Source organism: Cavia porcellus, unplaced genomic scaffold (genome assembly GCF_034190915.1).
Source record: "Cavia porcellus strain 051 isolate PalLab524CR breed Dunkin Hartley unplaced genomic scaffold, mCavPor4.1 scaffold_28, whole genome shotgun sequence".
NCBI classification, from domain to species: Eukaryota; Metazoa; Chordata; class Mammalia; order Rodentia; family Caviidae; genus Cavia; species Cavia porcellus.
In genome coordinates, this window is record NW_026947511.1 from 43,377,501 (window position 1) to 43,398,375 (window position 20,875).

The 20,875-nt window shown below is 54.7% G+C and overlaps 1 protein-coding gene across 9 annotated transcripts in view; it reads left to right on the plus strand.

Moving 5' to 3' along the window:
* The window catches only part of Tbc1d22b (TBC1 domain family member 22B), a 54,902-nt gene that overhangs the window by 24,292 nt on the left and 9,735 nt on the right, over positions 1-20,875 (plus strand). For 7 of the 9 annotated variants that reach the window (XR_010044093.1, XM_063238953.1, XM_063238954.1 and 4 more), the window contains exons 4-11: positions 80-259; positions 727-797; positions 1,402-1,530; positions 2,441-2,506; positions 5,655-5,704; positions 9,817-9,914; positions 18,686-18,792; positions 19,179-19,254. Coding sequence is in view for 8 of the 9 variants with exons in the window: in XM_063238953.1 (XP_063095023.1) it covers positions 80-259; positions 727-797; positions 1,402-1,530; positions 2,441-2,506; positions 5,655-5,704; positions 9,817-9,914; positions 18,686-18,792; positions 19,179-19,254 (777 nt within the window). In the remaining variant the exon portion in view is untranslated. Of the gene's footprint in view, positions 1-79; positions 260-726; positions 798-1,401; positions 1,531-2,440; positions 2,507-5,654; positions 5,770-9,816; positions 9,915-18,685; positions 18,793-19,178; positions 19,255-20,875 lie in introns of all 9 variants that reach the window. The other 2 variants (XM_003473673.5, XM_005005406.4) reach the window with 1 other exon arrangement.

Sequence of the window (20,875 nt, forward strand, 5' to 3'; positions counted from 1 at the left end):
GGATTTGGGACAGCCGGGGCTGAGGTTCCCACCCATGCTCGCCCTCCAGCCGTCCTCTCTCTTCTCCGACTGCTCTCAGGTGACACATGCCTGAGGAACCCACTCCACAAACAGCAGTCACTCCCTCTGCGACCCATCATCCCCCTCGTCGCCCGGATCTCGGACCAGAATGCTTCCGGAGCACCCCCCATGACAGTGCGGGAGAAAACGCGCCTGGAAAAGTTCCGCCAGCTTCTATCTAGCCACAACACCGACCTCGGTGAGTCCAGGCTCGCTGGGAGCTTGGCGACTGGACCGCGCAGGGGCCTGGACGCTAGCGCGCTGTCCTTTCCCTTCTTTACCCTTCTAGCCTCTCCTGATCGGGTGCCCGGGGCGGTGACGCGCAGGTATTAAGGCAGAGGATGTCGCTAGAGATTAGGGACCAGGTTAGAGGAGACTGATTTCTGGGGCCCGTAGACCATAGTGCAGCTCCTCTGGCTTCGGTCTCCCGGCGCAGGGGGATTCTTCCCGAGTCTGCTCCCGGCCCCTCACGCTGCTCTCCAAGCTGCCTGGGTGCCACTGCAGGGTGTGGTTTGGGCTCGGCTGTGCGGGGCTGCCGTGAGGCTGTCCCTGGGCCTGGCGGTGGTGGTGCAGTGGTGGCGGTGGCCCTGTGTGATGGTAGGTTTGTGTCTTGTGTCTGGGCCCTGTTCGAGGATCTAACCGCACCAGGCCGTTTTCTGTTTGCAGATGAGCTGAGGAAGTGCAGCTGGCCGGGGGTGCCCAGGGAGGTCCGGCCCGTGACCTGGAGACTCCTGTCGGTGAGTTTCGCCCACCAGAGGCCATGCAGCCTGTGCAGGCTCTCGTTCCACAGGCCACTCTACCCTGTTGTACGTGACAGCTGGACTGCCCTCGGCCTCTGTGCAGAGCTTCCCCACCAGGTCACTCCGGGAGTGCAGGGTGAGCCACTCTCCCTGTTCCAGTCTCAGCCTTCTTAACAGCCAGGAGGCAGAGCAGAGCGAGGCAGGGTGACCCTAGCACTCCCTGACTGTCACTTCTTTCTCAGGAGTAGCCAGGTGGCTCGAACCCACTTTGCAGCTGGGAAGACTGATAAAGTGACCCCCCGGGGGCCTGGCTGTGACTCAGGCCCAGGCCCCTCCTACTGGGTGCATCTGCCCTGCCTGGAGGAGTGTGTGGTGCTGTTCCGTGCACATGGCCCTAGGAGTCGCCTGGCATCCTCTGCCCACTGTGGATCGCACTGAGTGAGGGGAGGGCAGACATCGGGTGCCAGGACCCAGGAGGGATTCACCATCCTTGGGGCATCTTTTCCCACTTTGAGAGTTTCCAAGCCGATGCTCAGGCTGAAATCAGGCTGAGGACCCACCTGCCAGCATCTGTCTGTAGCTGACACAGGCTTGTCTGCAGGGTTACCTCCCGGCAAACATGGAGAGGCGGAAGCTGACCCTGCAGCGGAAGCGGGAGGAGTATTTTGGCTTCATTGAGCAGTATTACGACTCTCGAAACGAGGAGCATCACCAGGACACCTATAGACAGGTACAGCCCCCGCTGGCCCTCTGCTCGTCTGTCACTTGGGTAAGGGGTCTCCCGGTAGCACCCCTGGTAGAAGTCTTACAGATCTCCAGGCTGTGCGTCAAGCTCAGGACCTTCCCAGGACCCCTCCCTCTCTGTTCCTTCAGCTGTGCTGGTCTCAGCCCTCTCAGATGGGAGAGGTTTTGCACACTGGTCAGTGGCAGTGGGTCTCAGCTTCACTGCCGAAACCAGCAGCCAGGACCATGACTCTGACAAACCCCACACAGAGACCACAGGAGAACGCAGGTGCCCACTGCCATTCAGAGTGTTCATGGCCTGCCTGCAGCTTCCTGTGTGCAGGGAACAGGGAGTCCTGGGCAGCGGGGTGTATGGGGGCAGCTGTCTCCAGCCAACCAGGAACTGCAGCAGCCTCTGCTGCCTGTGTCTTCAGGATGGCCGGGCTGGGCACAGGGAAGTCGCCAGAGCCAAACCAACAGCAGTGACATCTTGTCCCCTGGCCCAGCTCCTTTCTTCCCCATCCTGGCTGCACACACAGAGCCTCGGGTCCCCACCCTGGCACGTTTGCATAGCTGTCAGGCTCCTGTTCCTGGAGCGCTGATGGGTAGAAGTGGGAAGGAGAGGCTTGAGCCACGCCCGTCAGGAAGCGCAGCCTTGGGAGGCCGAGGCTGCGGGCACGTGGTCGGGAGAACCACCTCGCAGGTCACTCGGTGGTCTCTGTCCCCAGGAGTGGCTCGTGTGGCGGCTCCCTCGCTGTGGAGAATTGCTCTCACAGAAACCGGCAGTTCTGTGTCAGTTCTTTATAAAGATAAATCTTACTCTAATTGTTACTCCTGGATTCCCTCTCCTGGAGTAAACAGCCTGTCTGAAGAACGCCCCAGCAGTGTTGGTTTCAAACCTGGCCTTTCTTTTCCAGATTCACATTGACATTCCGAGGACGAACCCCCTCATTCCGCTGTTCCAGCAGCCGCTCGTGCAGGAGGTGAGGAATTGCTCAGCCTCCTCCGGGGCTTCTCCCGTGTCCCGGCGGCCTGTGTTAAAATGGTTCTCCCGTCATCCCCATTCAGAGTGACACCAGGAGAGGCTAAGGGTTTGCATGGTGCATCGAAGCTACCTGGTAACACCGAAGAACCCACATCTTAGAATTCCTGCTCCTGAGTTTTCTCTGATCTAACAAGCTGGAAGAAAGAAAAAAACCAACTGTGTTTAAATAAGCATAGTCGGCCGCAGATTTAGCTCAGTCTTAAGCCCCTGCCTCACAGGCACAAGGTTGTGAGTTCAGTCCCCATACCAAAAACAAACAGACAAACAAAAAACACATAGCCAGGTATGCCGGGACACATCTGTAATCCCAGCATTTGGGAAGCCCAGGCAGAAGGATCACCATGAGTTCAAGGCCAGCCTGGGCTGTACAGTGGTTCAAAGCTAACCTGAACTGTATACTGAGACCCTGTCTCAAAAACAAACAAACAAACTAAGTGAAATCAGCAGTGATATTTTGAGACATAACAGGTGAATTTAGGATGTGGAAGGGCTCGGGTCTCGCTTGTCTTCCGGTCTGAGCTGTGCCTGCAAACTCCAAGCGGTGGGCTTTGCGTGCCAGCCTTCAGGACGGTGCTGAGCGTTAGCGCTTTTTGAAGTGAGGGTTCAGGTCTCCTCGTGATCGAGGGGGTTGGTGTAAAACGCTCAGAAACACTGCTACTTGGCTTCGGATGACACTCATGCTTCTGTTTGATACAGTTGTCCCCCGACAGGAACCCTCCTGCCTACCAGTGCCATCGGGAAGGTTTTGAGGGCAGCTCCATGACTTTACCCAGAAGGTTCAGCTCCTAGGAGGCTTACGAGGCACCTGGGATCCTCTTCTTCATCCCCTTCAGCCTCCCCCGGCTCAGCCCGCTCGGTCCTCGCCGACCCTGCAGCTGTGCGGTGCTTAGCCTTCCCTTGTGAGTCCTCAGTCTCAGAGGCTTCTCCTAGCAGGGAACCGGATGGAAACTCGGGAAGGTTGAGCGTGCTTCTTTCCAGATGTTCTTCACTTGCTGGGTCACGGAGCGGGCCGCAGTCCTTCTAAGCAGGGTAGACATGGCCACAAAGGAGCAGAGCCCCAGCTGGATGTGGTGGCACACACCTGGCATCCCAGCCCTCCTGGAGGCTGAAGCAGGAGGGTTGCAAGTTCCAGCCCAGCCTGGAAAAATTAGCAGCTTAGCGAGATCCTGTCTCAGATATTTCAAAAATAAATCAGTAAAAAGGCTAAGGCTGGGGCTGGCGATTTAGCTCAGCGGCATAAGCACCTGCCTTGCAAGCAGGCGGTTGTGAGTTCGATCTCCGGTACCGATAAAAATGAAAAAGACAAAAAAAAAAAAAAAAAAAAAAAAGGCTAAAGCTGTAGCTAAGTGTGAAGGCAAACTTTCAGGGTTGTCCTGTGCAGCCTCCCTATAGGGCAGGTTACTCAGACCTCCCCTGTGCTTGCAGCCCAGATTCCTCCCTGTGGCTAGCTTGCACTCAGGGTGTCCTGGTTTGAGCAACCAGCAACTACGGGTATCCCCGGCCATGGCCATGGCCAGCATGGGTCCCCAGGGGCCTGTGTGGTCACAAAGGGGCTTTCATTGTGGACGTGAAGTCCTTAAAAATCCTTCACACAGACTGACCTGGAGGAGGGTTGGTTTGTTGCCTGCTTTTGTGGGGCTGGGCTGGAACTCAGGGCCTAGTATATGCTAGATGCTCGCTCAGCCACGAGCTACACCCAGGCCCCTGGAGGGGCCTCTGATCAGGGTGTCCAGATGGACATGGGCTGTGAGAGAGGCAGAGAAACCGCGGGGCGGGGAGGTGCTGACACATTCCAGAGCTGGGCGACTCTTGCTTGAACATTTTCAAGGAAGGGAGAGAGGCCGTCTAGCAGCAAGAGGGAAGTGTGTAAGAGGGCAGGAACCACACAGGAGCGTGCCCCGCTCCTCCCCGACCAGACATGGCAGAAAGGCCTGGTCCTCGGTGCCCGCAGAAGGGCTTCCTGGCTCTGACAGCTGACCGCAGACCCAGCTAGCTAGACACTGTGTGGGGTGCATAGGTGTTTACGTCCTTCCTAAATAGCCATCTCTAAGCCCCTTGGTCTCCCTGGGAGGCACTGCCTGCTTGGGGGGGCCTCTCTGACCTCACCCTGGAGCAGAGTGTGTGCTGTGGGGATCCCGTAGTTTCCTGTCCCCCCTGCACTGAGGCACTCTGTGTCCCTCTGAGGTGGTTCCCCAGCAAAGCCACCCTTCCTGTCAGGCCCATGGGACCGTGGTGCCAGGACGAAGCCAGGCAGTGGGCATCCTCGGATTGAGAGACTGCAGAGGAGGAGTTGAGAGTCCTAAGGAAAGCTGAGGGGATAACAGACATGATGGTGCACACCTGGAATCCTAGAATGTAGGAGACTGAGGCAGGAGAACTGCTATGAGTTCAAGACCAGCCTGAATTACAGAGCAAGACCCTGTCTCAAAAAAAGACAGACCTCACTGTCCCACTCACTGAATGGGACTGGGCAGGACTCTGTTAAGAGACTATGAGAGATCTGCCCTTTGTCCCCAACCTAGAGCCCTGGATTCTAGTGACCAATGGGCTTAACCCCAGAGACTTTCCCTCGGGCTGCGCTGGTTTCTGCCCCTCAGAGTCCTGGCTGTGGGAAGCCTGGGCTTTGGTTTCTCCAGGTTCCCGTATCCCGCAGAGGCCTGGGCCACAGCCAGCCGTACAAAGGGACTTCGGACTGTTCCTGTCAGGCTGCGGAGACCCGAATGCAGGTCTCCTCCTCCTCAGAAGGAAGCAAGGAGAGGGCGGACAGGAGGCTGTGGTCTCTTTAGACCCTTCCTCCTGGGCACAGGGGCTGGCTCAGCGGCTGCGGCCCCAGAGCGAGGCTTTGGCCCAGTCATTTGTGTCCCGGTCACCAGGTGCTGCAGAGATCAGTGAGCAGTGAGGAGTGTGCAGCACGCTAGTGTCAGAGACTCCGTGTTTATATTTTCCTCCATGCCACTGTATTTTAAAGTCGCCCTAAAAATCCCACCCCAGCCCTGGAGTAGACCGCGAAGTAGGTAAGTGGAGAAGGGAGTGTCTCCTGGAGATTAACGCCTGTGTCTTTCTCTCTTTCCTTGTCGTTTCCCTAGATCTTTGAGAGAATTCTGTTTATCTGGGCCATCCGCCACCCTGCCAGTGGGTACGTCCAGGGGATTAATGACCTGGTCACTCCGTTCTTTGTCGTCTTCCTCTCAGAATATGTGGGTAAGAAGCACGCGTACCAAGCCGAGCAGCTCTCTCTTCCCTGTCTGCCATCTGTGTGTCTGGTTTTCCCCAAGAGCGCAGCCAGTGGGGTCTGTCCTGCTGAATACGAGCGGACCTCGGCCCTGGAATGCAGGGCAGTGGCAGCCTGGGATTTCCCTCTGAGACACTCACATCTCACCTAAAAAGACCTGCTTTGTAAGAACGACCTGGTGCCGTGTTTATGTTCTGCCCTAGACAGATGGTTTGATGGCTTTAGTTGAAGTTATTTCAGGATTTTTTTCTTTTGGCCTTGTTTGAGGCAGGGTTTCACTCTATGGTTCAGGCTGGCCTTGAACTCACTTTTTAGTCCAAACTGGCCTCAAACTCACAGTGATCCTCGTGCCTCAGCTTCCCCAGTGCTGGGCTAAGGCCTGTGCCACCACACTCGGCTTCAGGATTATTTTGAATTTGTGTTGGACAGAGCAAGGGTCCACCATGAACACTAGCAGCTGAGGTTGTGCCCCAGGCCTGGATTTTGGAAGCAGACTGTAGAGGAGAGAAGCTGTGGGGAGGCCGGGGGATTGCTGAGGGTTGAAGGCTGGCCTGGACTATGCAGCGAGACCCAGACTCCAAAAAACACAAGCATAAATCAAACAGGGGAGGCGAGGGGAGGGGCCGGTGCTTATTCCGTCCCTGGCCCCACCGCTGCCCTCCCTCACCTGTCCCTGCTGGGTTTTCTCACTTGGAAACGTGGTTAATTCCATGGCTTTTGTTGGCGGCGAATTTTTTCCTCCTCCAGCATAAATTAAGCTGAGTCATGAAGCTGAGGGCTCTCTGCTTTCCTCTTTGGTTTCTTTAATCTCTTTCATCGGTCTCGGTTCAGCGCTTTGTGCCCTAGTTGGGGAGAGGTGCTCATGTGGGGTGTGTACACTGCCTGGACTCGAGGGACACATCCTGCTCAGGCCCTTATTTCACAGATGAGCTGCGAGCCTGCCCGCCACCTCCTCTTGGCAGACGGGCCAGGACTGGGCCTGTTTCTTTACACTCTGGGTGTGAGGGGTTGTTGGGGCTTTGGGAGGATTAAGTCCATCCTCTTCGGGTTTTCTGATGGAGCTCACAGGGAGGGCGTTTGGTCTTTGGTGCAGCAGACTTGAGATGTGAAGGCAACCGAATCCCAGCCTTTGTTTTATATAAGTAGCAGCAACCAGGGCAGAATTGGGAATAAAGGTCTAGGTGAACCTCAGCCCCTAAGCTAAGCGGCAAGGAAGACTGCTTAAAATTTAGCTTCCAAAAACAGGCAAAGAAAGCTTTTCCTAGAGGACTTCCTGTCCCCAACATCCACTTATGGACATGCACAACCAACTTTTAGGGGCAGCTTAATTCTACTGGTTAATTATATGAGAGTTTGTGGGGGGTTGGAGAGGCTTCTTGCAGTAGTATGGATCTTCTTGCTCTTCTTTTTTAGCACTGGGGGTTGAACCCAGGGCCTTTGCACATGCTGTGCATGCACTCTACCACTCAGCTGTGCCCACCACCTGGCAGCTTTGTCCCTCTAGTCCTAGCTGCTCAGGAGCTAAGCTGAAAGGGTCGTTTGCGCCTAAGCGCATGAGGCCAGTCTGGGCAACGTAATGAGACCCTGTCATTAAAACACAAATAAAAACAGCAGTATTCAGAGACATGCCAGGAGTGAAGGACTCACTGATGAATTCACAGCTGACGTGTACATGCTGGTACCCCACGTGGTGGCAGAGAGCCCTCAGCCGCTGGAGCTCTGGCTGGGGTTGGATGACTTGGCAGCTGCTGTTGATGTGTTGTGGCCAGCTTGCCCTCCTCCTGCACCCGCCTGTCTCATTTCCCCCCAGCCCCTTGGTGCCTTTCCGTGCTAGATCTGCTGGCTTTCTGGCCCCGCTGTGCGCTGGAGCCGCCCCAGCTGCTGAGCAGGAAGCCGCTGCTGCCCAGCAGCCTGGGCTGGGCCGGCACATGGTCCGCTGCTTCTTTATCTTTTTTTTTTTTTTGTCTTTCTGAGATGGGGTGTCACTATGCAGCTCAGGCCGGTCTTGAACTCACTTTGTACCCCAGACTGTTCTCAAACTCACAACGCTCCTCCTGCCTCAGCCTCCTGAGGGCTGAAATTACAGGCGTGTGCCTCCATGGCCGGCAATGGGCCACTTCCACAGTGGGTGTCACACACACGGTCTTCCAGCCTTCCTCAGCGGGATCCTGGGCCCATTCATTTTCCATGAAAACTTTAATTGTACCAAATTTCAGACGTGTAAAAACAGGCAAAGGATGGCATTCATGTCCTTACACCCTCAGCCCGCTTCAGGGGGCGGTCACGTTTCATGCACTCCTCTGTCTGTTCCCCGTGACGCATGCTTGCAAATTATTCTGGAGGAGATCTCAGTATCAAACATGGCGTTGGTTCAGTCATAATGTTTCCAGGTGTACCCTGGGTGACAGGGTGATGTGAGAAGCACAACCGTAATGCCGTGACCCCTCTACAAAGTAACTACAGCTCTGTAACAATCGAATACGCAGTCAGGGCCCGCCTTTTCCTAGTTCTTAAACCGTTATTCAACAGCATGTTTCAGTTGGTCCCCATCAGAGCCACGTATTGTGTAGTGGGTTGATAAATCTCTCTCAATCCATCTGTTCTCACCCACTTCTCTCTCCCTGAGAAGTCTGCAGCATGAACCCTGACTTCTGGTTTTCAGCCAAAGGCCTTAAGAGTACTGTTACCATGATTTGTAAGTCACTTTACTATTTGTAAAGTACTTTGATAAACCTACTTTCAGGGCCCCAAAATCTCTTTAAGGTAGAGGCATCAACCCAATTTCCAGGTGAGTGAGCCAAGGGTCAGCAGGGAATTGAGCTTCTGAGACTCGAATCCAGCTCCCCGCACCCCACATCTGTGCCCCCCCCCACACACACACACTGTCTGCTCCACAGCAGGAGGTGCGTTTCTCTCCTCCTCACCCTGATTCGCTGTTTTTCTTTGCTGTGTCCAGAAAAACAATGCAGCGATCCAGACCTCAGCATCTGGCTCGCTGTCATTTAAAGGTCATCCCAGCCATCCGGCCTGCCGATCCAGAGGTCCACTTGGTAACCCCAGCCCCTGTGCTGTGCTCCACACTGGGGCTTTCCTAGGTCTCTTCACCTCTTCTTCCGCAGAGGAGCGGGAGTGGCTTGCCGCACCCCGGCAGTTTACACGGGGCGGACTGTGACCGCGAATGTGGGCGCACGTTTCCTCCTGTTACTTGATTCAGCAAGAGCTGAATGTGTTGGTCTAGCTTGGTGTCACACCTAGAAAATAAACTATGGCTTATGTTTCAGGTCTCCTTTCCACGTGTGTAGTGAGGTTGTGTATCATTGTTCTTCCTTTCATGTGTGTGTTAGAGACAGAATCCAGGACCTTCGCACAGAGCTACGTTCCCACCCTTTTAAAACTTTTTTTGGAGACAGGAGCCTCCCTAAGACTCGGGGGGTCGGGCTGAGTGTGAACTTGTGACCCTGTCTCGGCCTCCCCGAGGCGGGATGACAGGTGTGCACTGCCGTGGTTGGCTGTATCATTTTCCTGTATGATTGTTTGTTTCTTTTTATGATCTGCTCTTTCAGTCCTCTGCCCTTTTTTTCCAATGAGTTCTTGGTCTGTCTTGTTCCCTGAGAGCTTTGGGTAAATTAGACACTTTTGTCCATTATCTGGTGTATATTAAAAATACTAAACTGGGGATATAGCTCAGAAGAATAAGCGCCTGCCTGGCAAGCATGAGGTCGTGAGTTCAGTTCCCAGCACCCTCCTCCAAAAAATCAGCTCTTATAAATGTTCCTCAAGTCGCATGAAGTTGCTAAGACTGCATTGTTTTTAACTCCCCAATGTGAGATTCAGCTTAATAATTTTCCCCAGGCTGTCCTTTGTCTCTTTAATTTGTTTTATTATGTCTTTTTCTGTAGACTAATTTTTTAAAAAATCCATTTTATTTCAAAGAAAAAAATAGAAAAAAAAGCAAAATTTCAGAACACATCAATCAGGGCAACAGTGGTACACACACTGTGCATTGTCATCCCCAGATCATTCACCCAGAGTACAAGACAGCTGCATTCAACTATTCAAGCAATACCAGCACAAATCTTTCTCTTCAAGGAACACCGAGAAATCAGTAATATAGGTATCTTAGCTATCTTTTTCTATACATATGTTGCTTTAGCTTCTCACACTATTGAGACAATACGATGTTTGTGCATGTGTGTCTGATTTATTTCACTAATGAATATGTCTCAAGTGTGTTATGTATGCACACCCGTGTGAGCATGTGTGTGTAAATCCAGGGCCAGTCATGCCCGTTTTTGGAAATGGGCTCTTCCTCCAGACAGACCGTGTTATTCCAGTATTCTGTGTATGTTATCACTGTGGCTGTGATAGAAACCCTCAGGACGCCATCTCCTCCCCTTGACCTGCAGGATGCAGTGCTGTCAGCTGCGGGTCTGGTGCGGCCCAGCCCTGGCTGGAAGCGAGCATAATCATCAAGTTCCTGCGTGAACTTTGTCCTCCCTGCCTGGCTGCCGCCCTTCCTCCCTGGGCCGGGTGAGCTCCTGTCTGCTCCCTCCGAGGGTTAAGGATCAGTGCTGGTCCTTCATAGCTCTCCTTTCCCTCATAGAAAGCTCTCAAGGCCTTCCAGGGAGACTTTAGAACCAAGACATTGTTACTGAGGTTGCAGCACATTTTTAGATGGGAGGAGTCAGTAAAAGCTTTATTGAGGCATAATTCACACCCCAACAGCCGCTCACTGGAAGGGCGCTGGCCAGTAGTTCTCCGTGTGCACTCCGAGTTAGCACCGTTGACCACTTCTGAAGGGGGGGGGTGTGTCTGGTGGGAGAGCGCTTGCCTAGCGTGTGTAAAGCCCAGGTTTGAGCCCCAGGCCTGGAAAGGAAGGAAGGAGGGAGGGAGGAGAGAGGAAGAGAAAAGCAGACAGGAAAGAGCAGAAGGAAACCGTGGGGTTCTTCAGCCATCACCCCAAGCCCCCATCCCTCTCCCAAGCCACCACTAGCCGTCTCTGGGTTTGCTTCTTCAAGATTCACCGTGTGGCAGGATGTTAATTCCCTTTTGCGGTATTGATGTCCCATGGCTTATTCATCTGTTCATCGATGGTGGATGTGAATGAAGGAGGCGTTCCCTATTTCACAGTGATCGAACCCGTCCTGGCCTCAGCAATCACTGCTTGGAGGAACCTGGCTGCAGTCCTCTGCCCCACCTCCAGGCCTTTCCTAGCCGAGACCCGGCTGCAGGCTTGCGGAGCGGAGCGGCTCTCGGCTCTCGTCTTGACTGTGCTTCTTCCCCTTTCTAATGGCTCCACTCGCAAAGGCAGCAGCTCTGCCGCGCTGCTGCAGGAGGCCGGGGACAGGGCATCTTGCCCCAGGACACAGGCCACCAGTCCTGTCATCCTGCCGCTCTGGGAGCAGCAATCCCATCTCACTGGCTGCAGCTGGGGCGCCTGCCTGGTGGAGCTGTGCTGGGTCCCTGTCCCCTCTCCTGTGTCATCACACAGCACCTGAGCTTGCTTTAGGCTCCGAGTCATGTTTGTTGTGAAATAGCTGAACTCAGGGAGACCCAGCAGCTTCCCCGCTTTGCTCTCTTGAGGGTTGAACCTGAGCGTCACACACGCTAGACAGGGCTCTGCCGCCCAGCCGCGTCCCCAGTCCTTTTTAGTTTTTACTTCGAGGCCCACACTTGCGATTCTCGGCCTCAGCTTCTCTCTGCTGGGGACACAGGTATGCACCACGCCTGGGTGGCAACTCCCTGGTAGAGAGGCCGTCTGTAGCTAGCTCTGCCCCCAAGCTGCTGCTTTGATGGCTGAAGCCAGCTTCTGTGAAAGCGCATTTCCAGCAAGTAAGCCAGCTGAGCAGGGTCTGGGGTACAGGGCTGGAGGGTCCCCACTGGAGACAGGAAGTCCCTGTATCACGGTCCCTGAGTCTGGGGTTCACCTCCCCATTCCGTGCCATCAGCAGCTCTTCCGTGGAGCTGCTCTGCCCTCGAGCTTTAGCTTCCATCCCCTCTGGCTACAGTGTCTGAGGTCCTAGCCTGTAGTCCCAGCTCCTTCGACCATTTGAGCCCAGGAATTCCAGGCCAGCCTAGAAAAACAAAAGACTTTGTATCAAGAAACTAAAACTTAAAATGAAACGTCCAAGTTCTCATCTTTGTGTGCAGGGACCTGCATGATCTACTCCCCCCTTTACCTCTCAAACTCGGGGATTTAAAATGCACATTTTATTTATTTATTTTGGTACTGAGGATTGAACTTACAACCTTGCACTTGCCAGGCAGGTGCTTATGCCACTGAGCTAAATCCCCAGGCCCTAAAATACACATTTTAAACCTCAAGCCTTGTGCTCCACCATCTCTTTATCCCCTGGGGAAATCCTCCCTGAGTCTCAGAAACCAAGGACTTAAGACTGCCCTCCCTCCTGGAGTCCTTCCTGAGACCTGCCCTCACCCCCACCATCCTGGCTGGACCCCGCTAGGGCCTGGCATTGGCGTCTGCAGCACCGTACCCACACCCTCTGCCTCTGCCACCAGCTTGTCATTCTGGAGGCCAGGGCTATTTCAGACTTCATTTGTTTTAGACAGTGTCTCACTCTGCAGGCCAGGCTATCCTCCTGCCTCAGCCTCCCAAGTGCTGGGATTACAGGCATAAACCAGCGCACCTGGCCTTATTTTAAACGTGGGCAGTGACAGAGAACCTTCTAGAGACGCGTGCCCAGAATGCTACCCCGAACCCACTAATTTACCACAAAGTGTCAAACTGCAATGAACCCTGAATACTGAAGTTTTAGTTTAGCAAAAATAACTCTGACATTAACATCTTTGGTCTTAGAAGAAAAATCAATACCACTTGTGCCATAAGTTAGTCACCACTGTCCTAGGGCCATCGTTTTGGGGTCCGCATTGGTGTTCCTCATCTGCTAAAGTGGGAAAACATTCTGGGCTAGTTTTGTGAGATCCTGTACTGAGGGGTCGGGGCTGCGCTGCCGGGCTGGGCCAGCAGAGGGCAGTGAGTGGCAGGCTTCCGCGGCCGCGAGGAGCCGAGCTCTCCTGCTGGGGAACCTGGGCAGTGAGTACCGCCCCTCGCTGAGCGGTGCAGGCCAGCCCCTTAACAGCTTCGCAGGCAACTCCGGGCACTGCGGTTTTGCCTGTAAACAGAGCCCAAAGCCCTGCTGCTGTTACCCACTCAAGGAAAATGAGAAGTTACAGCCCCCAGAAGACTACGCACAAGAATATTCACAGCGTGGGCTGGGGATTTAGCTCAGTGGCATAAGTGCCTGCCTGGCAAGTGTGTGGTCGTGAGTTCAATCCCGGTACCCATAAAAAACAAAAAGACCAAAAAAAAAAAAAAAAAAAAAAAAATTCACAGCGCCTTGAGTCACACAGTCAGAGACAGACCCGACACTTCCAACAGCAGTCCCCAGCACGGCACAGGGCTTAGCAGTGAAAGAAGCCAGTCCATACAGCCTCGTGGGAGAGCTGATGAGCAAAGGGTGCCAAGTGCCACCAAGAAGTACTGATGGGACCGGGAGTGGTGGCACACACCTGTAATCCCAGCTCTTGGGAGGCTGAGGCAGGAGAATCGCTGTGAGTTGAAGGCCAACCTAAACTACATAGCAGGACCCTGTCTCAAAAAATATTTTTTTTCCCAAAAAAAGTACTTACAGTATATATGAGTCCACTTACATGGACTCCAAGTCGAGGCAGAGCTAGTCTGTGGTGATAGAAATTGGAACAGAGAGGCCTTTGGCAGAGGACTGAGTTGGAGAAGATGTGAGGATTTGCTCTTAGGGTGACAGAGATGCTTGCACTGTGGATTGGGGCCTTTGGGTTTTTCACTGTAGCTGTAGATATGAAGGAGCATGCACTTTACAATATTTAAACAGAGGTTTAAATTCAAGGATAGAAGCAGGTCATAGATGGAAAAAGCCAGCAAAGTGTCTGCTAGGTCTGGAGCTCTGCTGTCTTAGCCTCTGCATAGCTGTGACACAGGAGCTGAGGCTGGGTATTTTGGAAATACCGCAGTCAGTCTTAAGCACTGCCCCATCCAGCACAGCCCAGGCAGGAGGTGAGGCGGTCAGCCCTGAGCAGAGGAGCCCAGCTGGTGGCATGGCCACCATGGCAGCAACCTGTCCTGCTGGGGGAGCAGGAATGCACTCCCCGGAAAAAAGCACCCACCACCACCAGGGAAGGAGCAGGACCAGCCCAGGCCCACACTGAGAGGTGACCTTGAGTGGAGTCTGCAGGGCTGGGGGAATCCTGCAGTTAATTTCTCACAGTGAACCCCACATTTTCAGGGTAGTCCTTGCCTGGGCACATCCTGCCCTGGCTGTTGGGCAGACTCCTCCTCTGCGTCCGTGGTCCCCCATAGCCGTTGCTCTCTCTGCATCTCTGGGCCTCTGCGTGGCAGCTGCCCTGCCTGTCCTGCACTGCCCTGGCAGAGGTGACATGGGACAGACTTCTCCAGTCATGGAGAGTTCCCGTTACTGTCTCAGGAGGAGGCTATTGCTGGGGTCCCAAGCCAGCACTAAGAGATGGACTTCCTTCCCAGCAGCTTCTGATTTTTGCTAAATGAAAGTAAAGGCAACACAGGAATCTCAGGAGAGTTAGTTTTCCCCAGGGTGTCATGACACATATACGCAGGACATCGCACGCCGGGCACCAGCACTCATTCCGAGACCACAGTCTCTATCCTGGGTTCTGGGCATTGTGTCCCAGAACCAGGGGTCCCACGGTCAGCTGCCTCTGCATCTCCTCCAGCAGCAGGATCCTTGGGGCCCTTGTGGGTCCCTTCTCAGCAACAGCCACAGAATAAAGCCCCCTCCCCTCAGGCTCACTCCCTTCTGTGGCAGGTGGCGTGGCCTTTGTGGGGTCGGCCGAGTGGCCCCGCATCCCCTGTGTGTGCTGAAGGTTGGCTGTGGTGCGTGGTCCTGGAGGTGCCAGGTGAGTGGTCACAGCAGCGTGTTTATGTAGCGCTGGAGCCGCTTCAGAGCTGTGCAGACGCCATCAGGCAGATTCCTTGACACCTTTCTTAAAACTTTGGGGGGGTTTTTGGTACCAGGAATCAAACTCAGGGCGTCACACTTGCTAGATAGGCACTGTGGCACCGAGCAACATCCCTGGCCAGAACTGTTTTTTCTGAATGAAACATTTAAGCTTTTGTGTTCTGAGGTTCTTTAGGTGTATGCCTAAAAGGATTTACTTTGTCGCCCAGGCTAGACTTGAACTCACAACCGTCCTCCTGCCTCAGTGTCTCAAGTGTTGGAATCACAGGTGTGCGGCCCTGTGCTTTAGCTTCCTTTTGTGACCACAAAGTATTTAGCAAGGTGTCTATCCTTAGGAGTCCAGTTCCTAGCGAAACAAGGGCAAGAGCTTTGGGGAGCCAAGAGGCCCCTGCCAGTGAGGCCTGAGCCGGGGCAGACAGGTAGTTCCTGTCAGTTTAGGCAGAACCAGCTCGTCCCGAGCCAGCAGGGAGCCTGGGAGGGGGCTGAGCTCAAGAGCCAGAGCCACCCTCAGGCACCTGTTAGCCGCCAGTCAAAGGCCTGGGCGCCTCGTGTCCAGGGTGGGCAGCTCAAGTTTTACAAAGAGCTTGATGTTCCCTCCTCTTACAGTGGCCACGCGGTGCCCTTTAAGATCCCACGGAGCGCCTGCTGCCACGCGCTGGTCAGGACAGCGCGAGGCCGGCCCGGCCTCCCGTCTGAGCTACAGCTGTGCTTTGGTTTCCTCCAGGGGACGTCAGTGACCCTGCTAAGCAGGCGGTGCTGCACGGAGCCCTCGGCGGGCGCTGGCCCCTCTAGTGCTGCCCTCAGCTCAAGGTTTTGACTGCGGGTGTGATGTTTGTCCCCTGGCAGGCGGGGACTCCCTCCCTGCTCCTGCCTGCTCTCCACTGTCACCAAGGCACACAGGTCCCCCACTGGAGGGCTCGGCACCTGGCCAGTGGCTGCCTCTGGACACCCTGCCCTGGGCTGGGACAGCTAATGGAGGCGCCCCTGTCCAGCTCAGTGCCCAGTGTCATTGGTCTGATTTTCATCCTGGGCACCAAAAAGTAGAAGTGGGAAGCTTTGAGAGGTGCCTGATGTTTTTCTTTGTTTTGTTCTGTTTTGGTACTGGAGATCGAACTCATGACCTTATGCTTGCCAAGCAGGCACTTGTGCCACTGAGCTAAATCCCCAGCCCCTAAGGCCTATTTTGGGACGGCAGGTCTGGCATTTAAGATTAGGTTTGGCTGCAAATAATAGAGATCTAAAATGTCAGCGGCTTACACAGGAGAGATCTGTATTTGCTCCTCATATGATAGAATGCTACTGGTAATGCCAGCTGACATTTACTCAGTGCCTGCTTTATGCCAGGCTTTCTTAGTATATTAACTTATTTAATCCTCACAGCAGCCTCTGAGCCGGCATGGGTGAGGCATCGGGGCCCAGAGGTAAAGCTGGTTCCCCAAAGTCACTCGGGGTGCCCAAGCCGGGGAGTGCCGATCAGTCCGGCAGACCACAGGCCAGCGGTGGGTAGCTGGCTCCCCATGGTCTTTGGAGCCCCAGGCATCTTGGGTCTGTGTGGTTCCCATCCTGCTGGTGTCTCCACTGCAGGCTCCCTGAACCATGGATCCCGGGTTGGAAGAGGCCGTTCCTAGCTGTGGCGCAGCCCTGGCCTCCCTGCCGAGCCGCGTGTGAGGCTTGTGTCCCCGTGGGCCTGGCCTCCTTCGTCCCCTCCCCACACAGAGGGGTGGGCACAGTGGCCTGGAAGCAGAAGGAAATGGAGACCCAGAGCCGGGCCTTCCATACAGCCTGGTATTAGTTAGTCTGGTTAATTATATCCACAGAGAGCCACACAGGACACACTGCCTGACACACGTTTAAACCAGGACAAGAAGGAAAACAAGATTTCTCTTCGTCTGTTTTTTTGAGCCAGGGTCTCTCTTCTCTATAGCCCTGGCTGGCCTCAAACTCACAGTAGTCCTCCTGCCTCAGCCTCCTGAGTGCTGGGATTGCAGGCCTGTGCCACCACGCCCGGCAGCAAAATGGACTTTTATCCATTATCTAAATTCTTCTTTAGTATTCTTTTCTTGGTGATAAAAGGCAAGTGCAGTCAACTGTGCCTTTATTCCCCCTAAAATAATGTGCATTTTGGAGGACTATAAAAATTATGCTTATTAGGGGCTGGGGATTTAGCTCAGTGGCATAAGTTCCTGCCTTGAAAGCAGGCAGTCGTGAGTTCGATCCCTGGTACTGATCAAAATGAAAAAACCAAAAAAAAAAAAAAAATTATGCTTATTGTTGAAATTCTGAAAAGTCCAGTAAAGCTTAAAGAAAATAAATTCTTCATCCTGCCACTGGGGAATGAAGCACTGTGAGCCTTGTGACATATTTTTCCTTCTATGTAAACACACGCACATATCCTGCATACAGTGGTCGGATGTCTGCCGTAAATAGTCCTGCGCTGGCCACTCTGCGCCTTGACTCTGACTTACCCGCCCCGGTCAGCTCCACATGAAGCAGTGACCATGAGCTGTGTGTCGGCCAGCACTGCCCATGTGTTAATTTCAAGCCGGACTTGAAGGGCATTCTCGGGGTCACAGCTTTCCTGATAAAGCACCTCACTATCCCCCCACCAAAGATCTGTGTCCTTGATGTTCGTATAAAGACAGCTTTGTAAGCAGAACACAAGTCCAAAAATTGTTGCGTGTTATCACCCAGAGGCCCTGCCATAGGTCTTCGTAGTGAGTCCCATAAACTAAAGGGCGGAATTTCAAATGCACCATGACGCCAGCACCAGGGACCACAGTGCCATCCTGCGTGCAAGCAGGGCTGTGGCCCGAAGGGGAAAGGCTGCCGGTTGTGCACACCCAGGGGCCACAAGGTCTCCTTGTGGCTTGGAGGGGCTGGCGGTGGCCATCTTCCAGGGCGAGGAGGGCCTGCTCCTCCTGTACCCCGCTGGGAAGGGAGCCACGCATGGTCTTTTCCTTCTTCTGGTTCTTTATGTCCTCCTTACCCAGATCCAGCCCAGACCTCTTGTTGCCTTCGAGATTTCCACGGGCAGCTAATGGAAGAGGCCCCTGGCTAAATAAGCTGGGGAGACGCAGGATAAAGAAAGTGAAGCCAATGTACTCTAGGCAGAGTCCTCTGGCTTGCCCAGGCCTTCTGTGCTGGGACCTTGGGGGGCTCCAGGATGGACCGTGTATGCTGTGTTGCGCCACCACGTTCGCCTGCAGAGCCCTTTCTCAGCTGATGTTCCGTAGGACCAGCGTTTTGCAGAGCCCATCCTAGGACATCTGCCTTGGCGGCTTACACCTGGAAGCATTCCAGGCCGGAGTCATCTTACCAGCCCTGAGGGCCCGGCCTGTAGTCCACCCTACCCCGGCAGCATCCCTTCCTCCCGGTGACCACTGTGTGCATGCAGTTGTGAGTGTGCTCGGCAGCTCACTGGATTTCTGACATCATGGTCCTTCCAGCCCATCTCCAGCACTGGGTAGAGCTCACTGCGTGTGAAGCTTGAATTCCTTTTCTGAAACTGAGTGAAGCAATGCAGAGCAAGGGGGCTGGGATTTAGCTCAGCGGCATAAGCGCCTGCCTTGTAAGCGCGCAGTCATGAGTTCGATCCCTGGTACCGATAAAAAAATAATTTAAAAATTAAAAAAAAAGAAATGCAGAGCAAGAGGCAGGAGCCCTGGATCCTCGGGGCTGGCGTGAGGAGCGCCTGTTGGGTTGAGCGAGGTCCTTGGGCACTTCCCTGGGACACCCTGGTACCCCCGACCTGGGGAGCAGAGGGACGGGCCCTCATGCCTCGGCATCAGGGCGGCCTGCTTCCACTGGCCAGCAGGACCCAGAGAAGACCCCGGACTCTGTCTCTTGTCGGGTTTTAGATGAGACCTCTGGACTTTCTCCCCCTTTTGTCTTCCAGAAGAGGACGTGGAGAACTTCGATGTGACCAACTTGTCCCAGGACATGCTGCGCAGCATCGAGGCGGACAGCTTCTGGTGCATGAGCAAGCTGCTGGACGGGATCCAGGTGGGCGCCCTGTGCTGCCCTGGGGGCTTGGGTCCTCACAGCCGTCCTGGGCCAGCAGACCCCACTCACTGCAGCACCTCCTCCGTGTACGGTCGCATTACAGTGTCTGAGAACCCCCAGGACTGGAGAGGTCCCCGTGCTGCGCTGGCGTGGTCATCATGGAAGGGCCCCTTCTTCCTACAGGGGGAGAGTTGTAGGTTTGCTTCCCACTGGGGGCTCCCTCAGGCTTTCCCCAGTCTGCCCTGTTCCCCAACACCCCATGGCCAGCTGTCAGTGCTGGCTTTGCAGAGGGAGACTCTGTACTTCCCAGAGTGTCCCAGTGAACCTGAGGGGCGGCTGCTTAGCGGTTTGGGGCCCCCACTCACTGGGCTTTGCGTCCTCGGCAGGATAACTACACCTTCGCACAGCCAGGGATCCAGAAGAAAGTCAAGGCGCTGGAAGAGCTCGTCAGCCGGATTGATGGTAGGTTCAGAGGAGCGGGTGCCTCCGGCGGTAGCCCGGTGTCCTGTGACTCAAGCCAGCAGCCCTGGGTCCCTCCCAGCTCCCTTTCCAGCCGTGACCCTCCCTGGGGCTCCCCACTGTTGTTAGGACGATGCGGAGAGGACACTGCAGTCACCGCAAGTCCTTTGCCCTCATTTCTGTCACCAAGCTCCCCTGTCCCCTCTGGCATCTCCGTCCTCTTCACTCAGGAGCTTTCTGGGTCCTCCTCTTGTTTTCTTGCTTTCTTGAAACACAGCCTCGCTATATAGTCAGGGCTGACCCAGCTTCACTGTGTAGCCCAGGATGGCCTCAACTCGTAGCAGTCCTCCTGCCTCAGCCTCGAGTGCTGGGATCACAGGCCTGTGCCGCTGTGCCTGGCTGGCCTCTAACTTGTGCCCCTCCTGCCTCAGCCTCCAGAGTCCTAGGGGAGGGGGTGCGCACTGCAGCTGGCTCCGTGGCCTTGGACACGTTGCCGGTAGGCTGACCTCCTCTGTCCTGCGGTGACAGAACTCTCAACTTCTAGGTGACACTGTCACCCGGGACTTGCTGACGCCTGGCAGGGTTCTGCCGCTCCCTGGAACCCCTGTGGACTGGGGGAGCAGGGGCGAGAGGGTCAGGAACCCTGCAGGAGTGCAGTCCCTGGGTCCTGCCCGCATTCCTGGGGTGACCAGCGAGGGCACTTAGACCAGGAGGAGCAGGCAGGTGCCCTGTTCGGGGTCCTGGGCACCATGGGCAGGAGCAGCTGCTCCAGCACTGCCTGCCCCACAGGCTGCCCCGGGACGCCCGCGTCGCCCTAGCCGAGCCTCTTCCTTCCCTGCACTCCCGCTCCTCCCAGGACGTAGCAGTCAGTCCGGCCTTGGTTGGTCCTTTGCGGTAGCTTCGCACTTGTTCCTGGCCTTGGTCACCTGGCCCACAGGTGCCCATTGCCCCCTGCCAAGGCGCTGAGTGACCCTCCTGGGTGGCCATCACTTTGGCTCCAGGGCACAGAGGCCGGCTGTGGGCTCTGCCTGATCCTTGTTTTTTTTTCTGCTCTTGCAAATATCTGAAAAATAAAAACCTAACACCCAAAACCTTTAGGCTAGTGGCTTTACAAAGCCCTCTACTGTTATTTGGCACTGTAGAAGTAAAACTCCCACTAGGAAGATGGAGGCAATGCAAGAAATGCACAGTAATTAGAAATCCCTTCTTTGCTGAAATTCTGCTCCTTAGAAATAAACACTGTTAAAGCCAGGCGTGGTGGTACACTCCTGTAACCTCAGCACTTGGCAGGCTAAGGCAGGAGAATTGTTTGCAAGTTCAAGACCAGCCTGGGCTACACAGTAAGCTCAAGGCCAGCCTGAACTGTATATAATGAGACCCTGTCCTAAAAGATGAAAAAATAAAAAAAGGAAATAAACACTGTCAACATTTTGCCTTTCAAGAGCTGCTCTGTGGGGCCTGGGAGAGTGCCTCCCCCACCGCGCTGGGGTTCCCAAGGTGCTGGATGGTTCCCGGCATCACAAAAGGAAAAAGAAAAAAGTCAAAGCCTAAAAACAGTGAAAAAAGAAAGCAAAGAGTCCTCCCAGCATCATTCCAAGTGCAGCAGGGGCCAGGATGTCCCCTC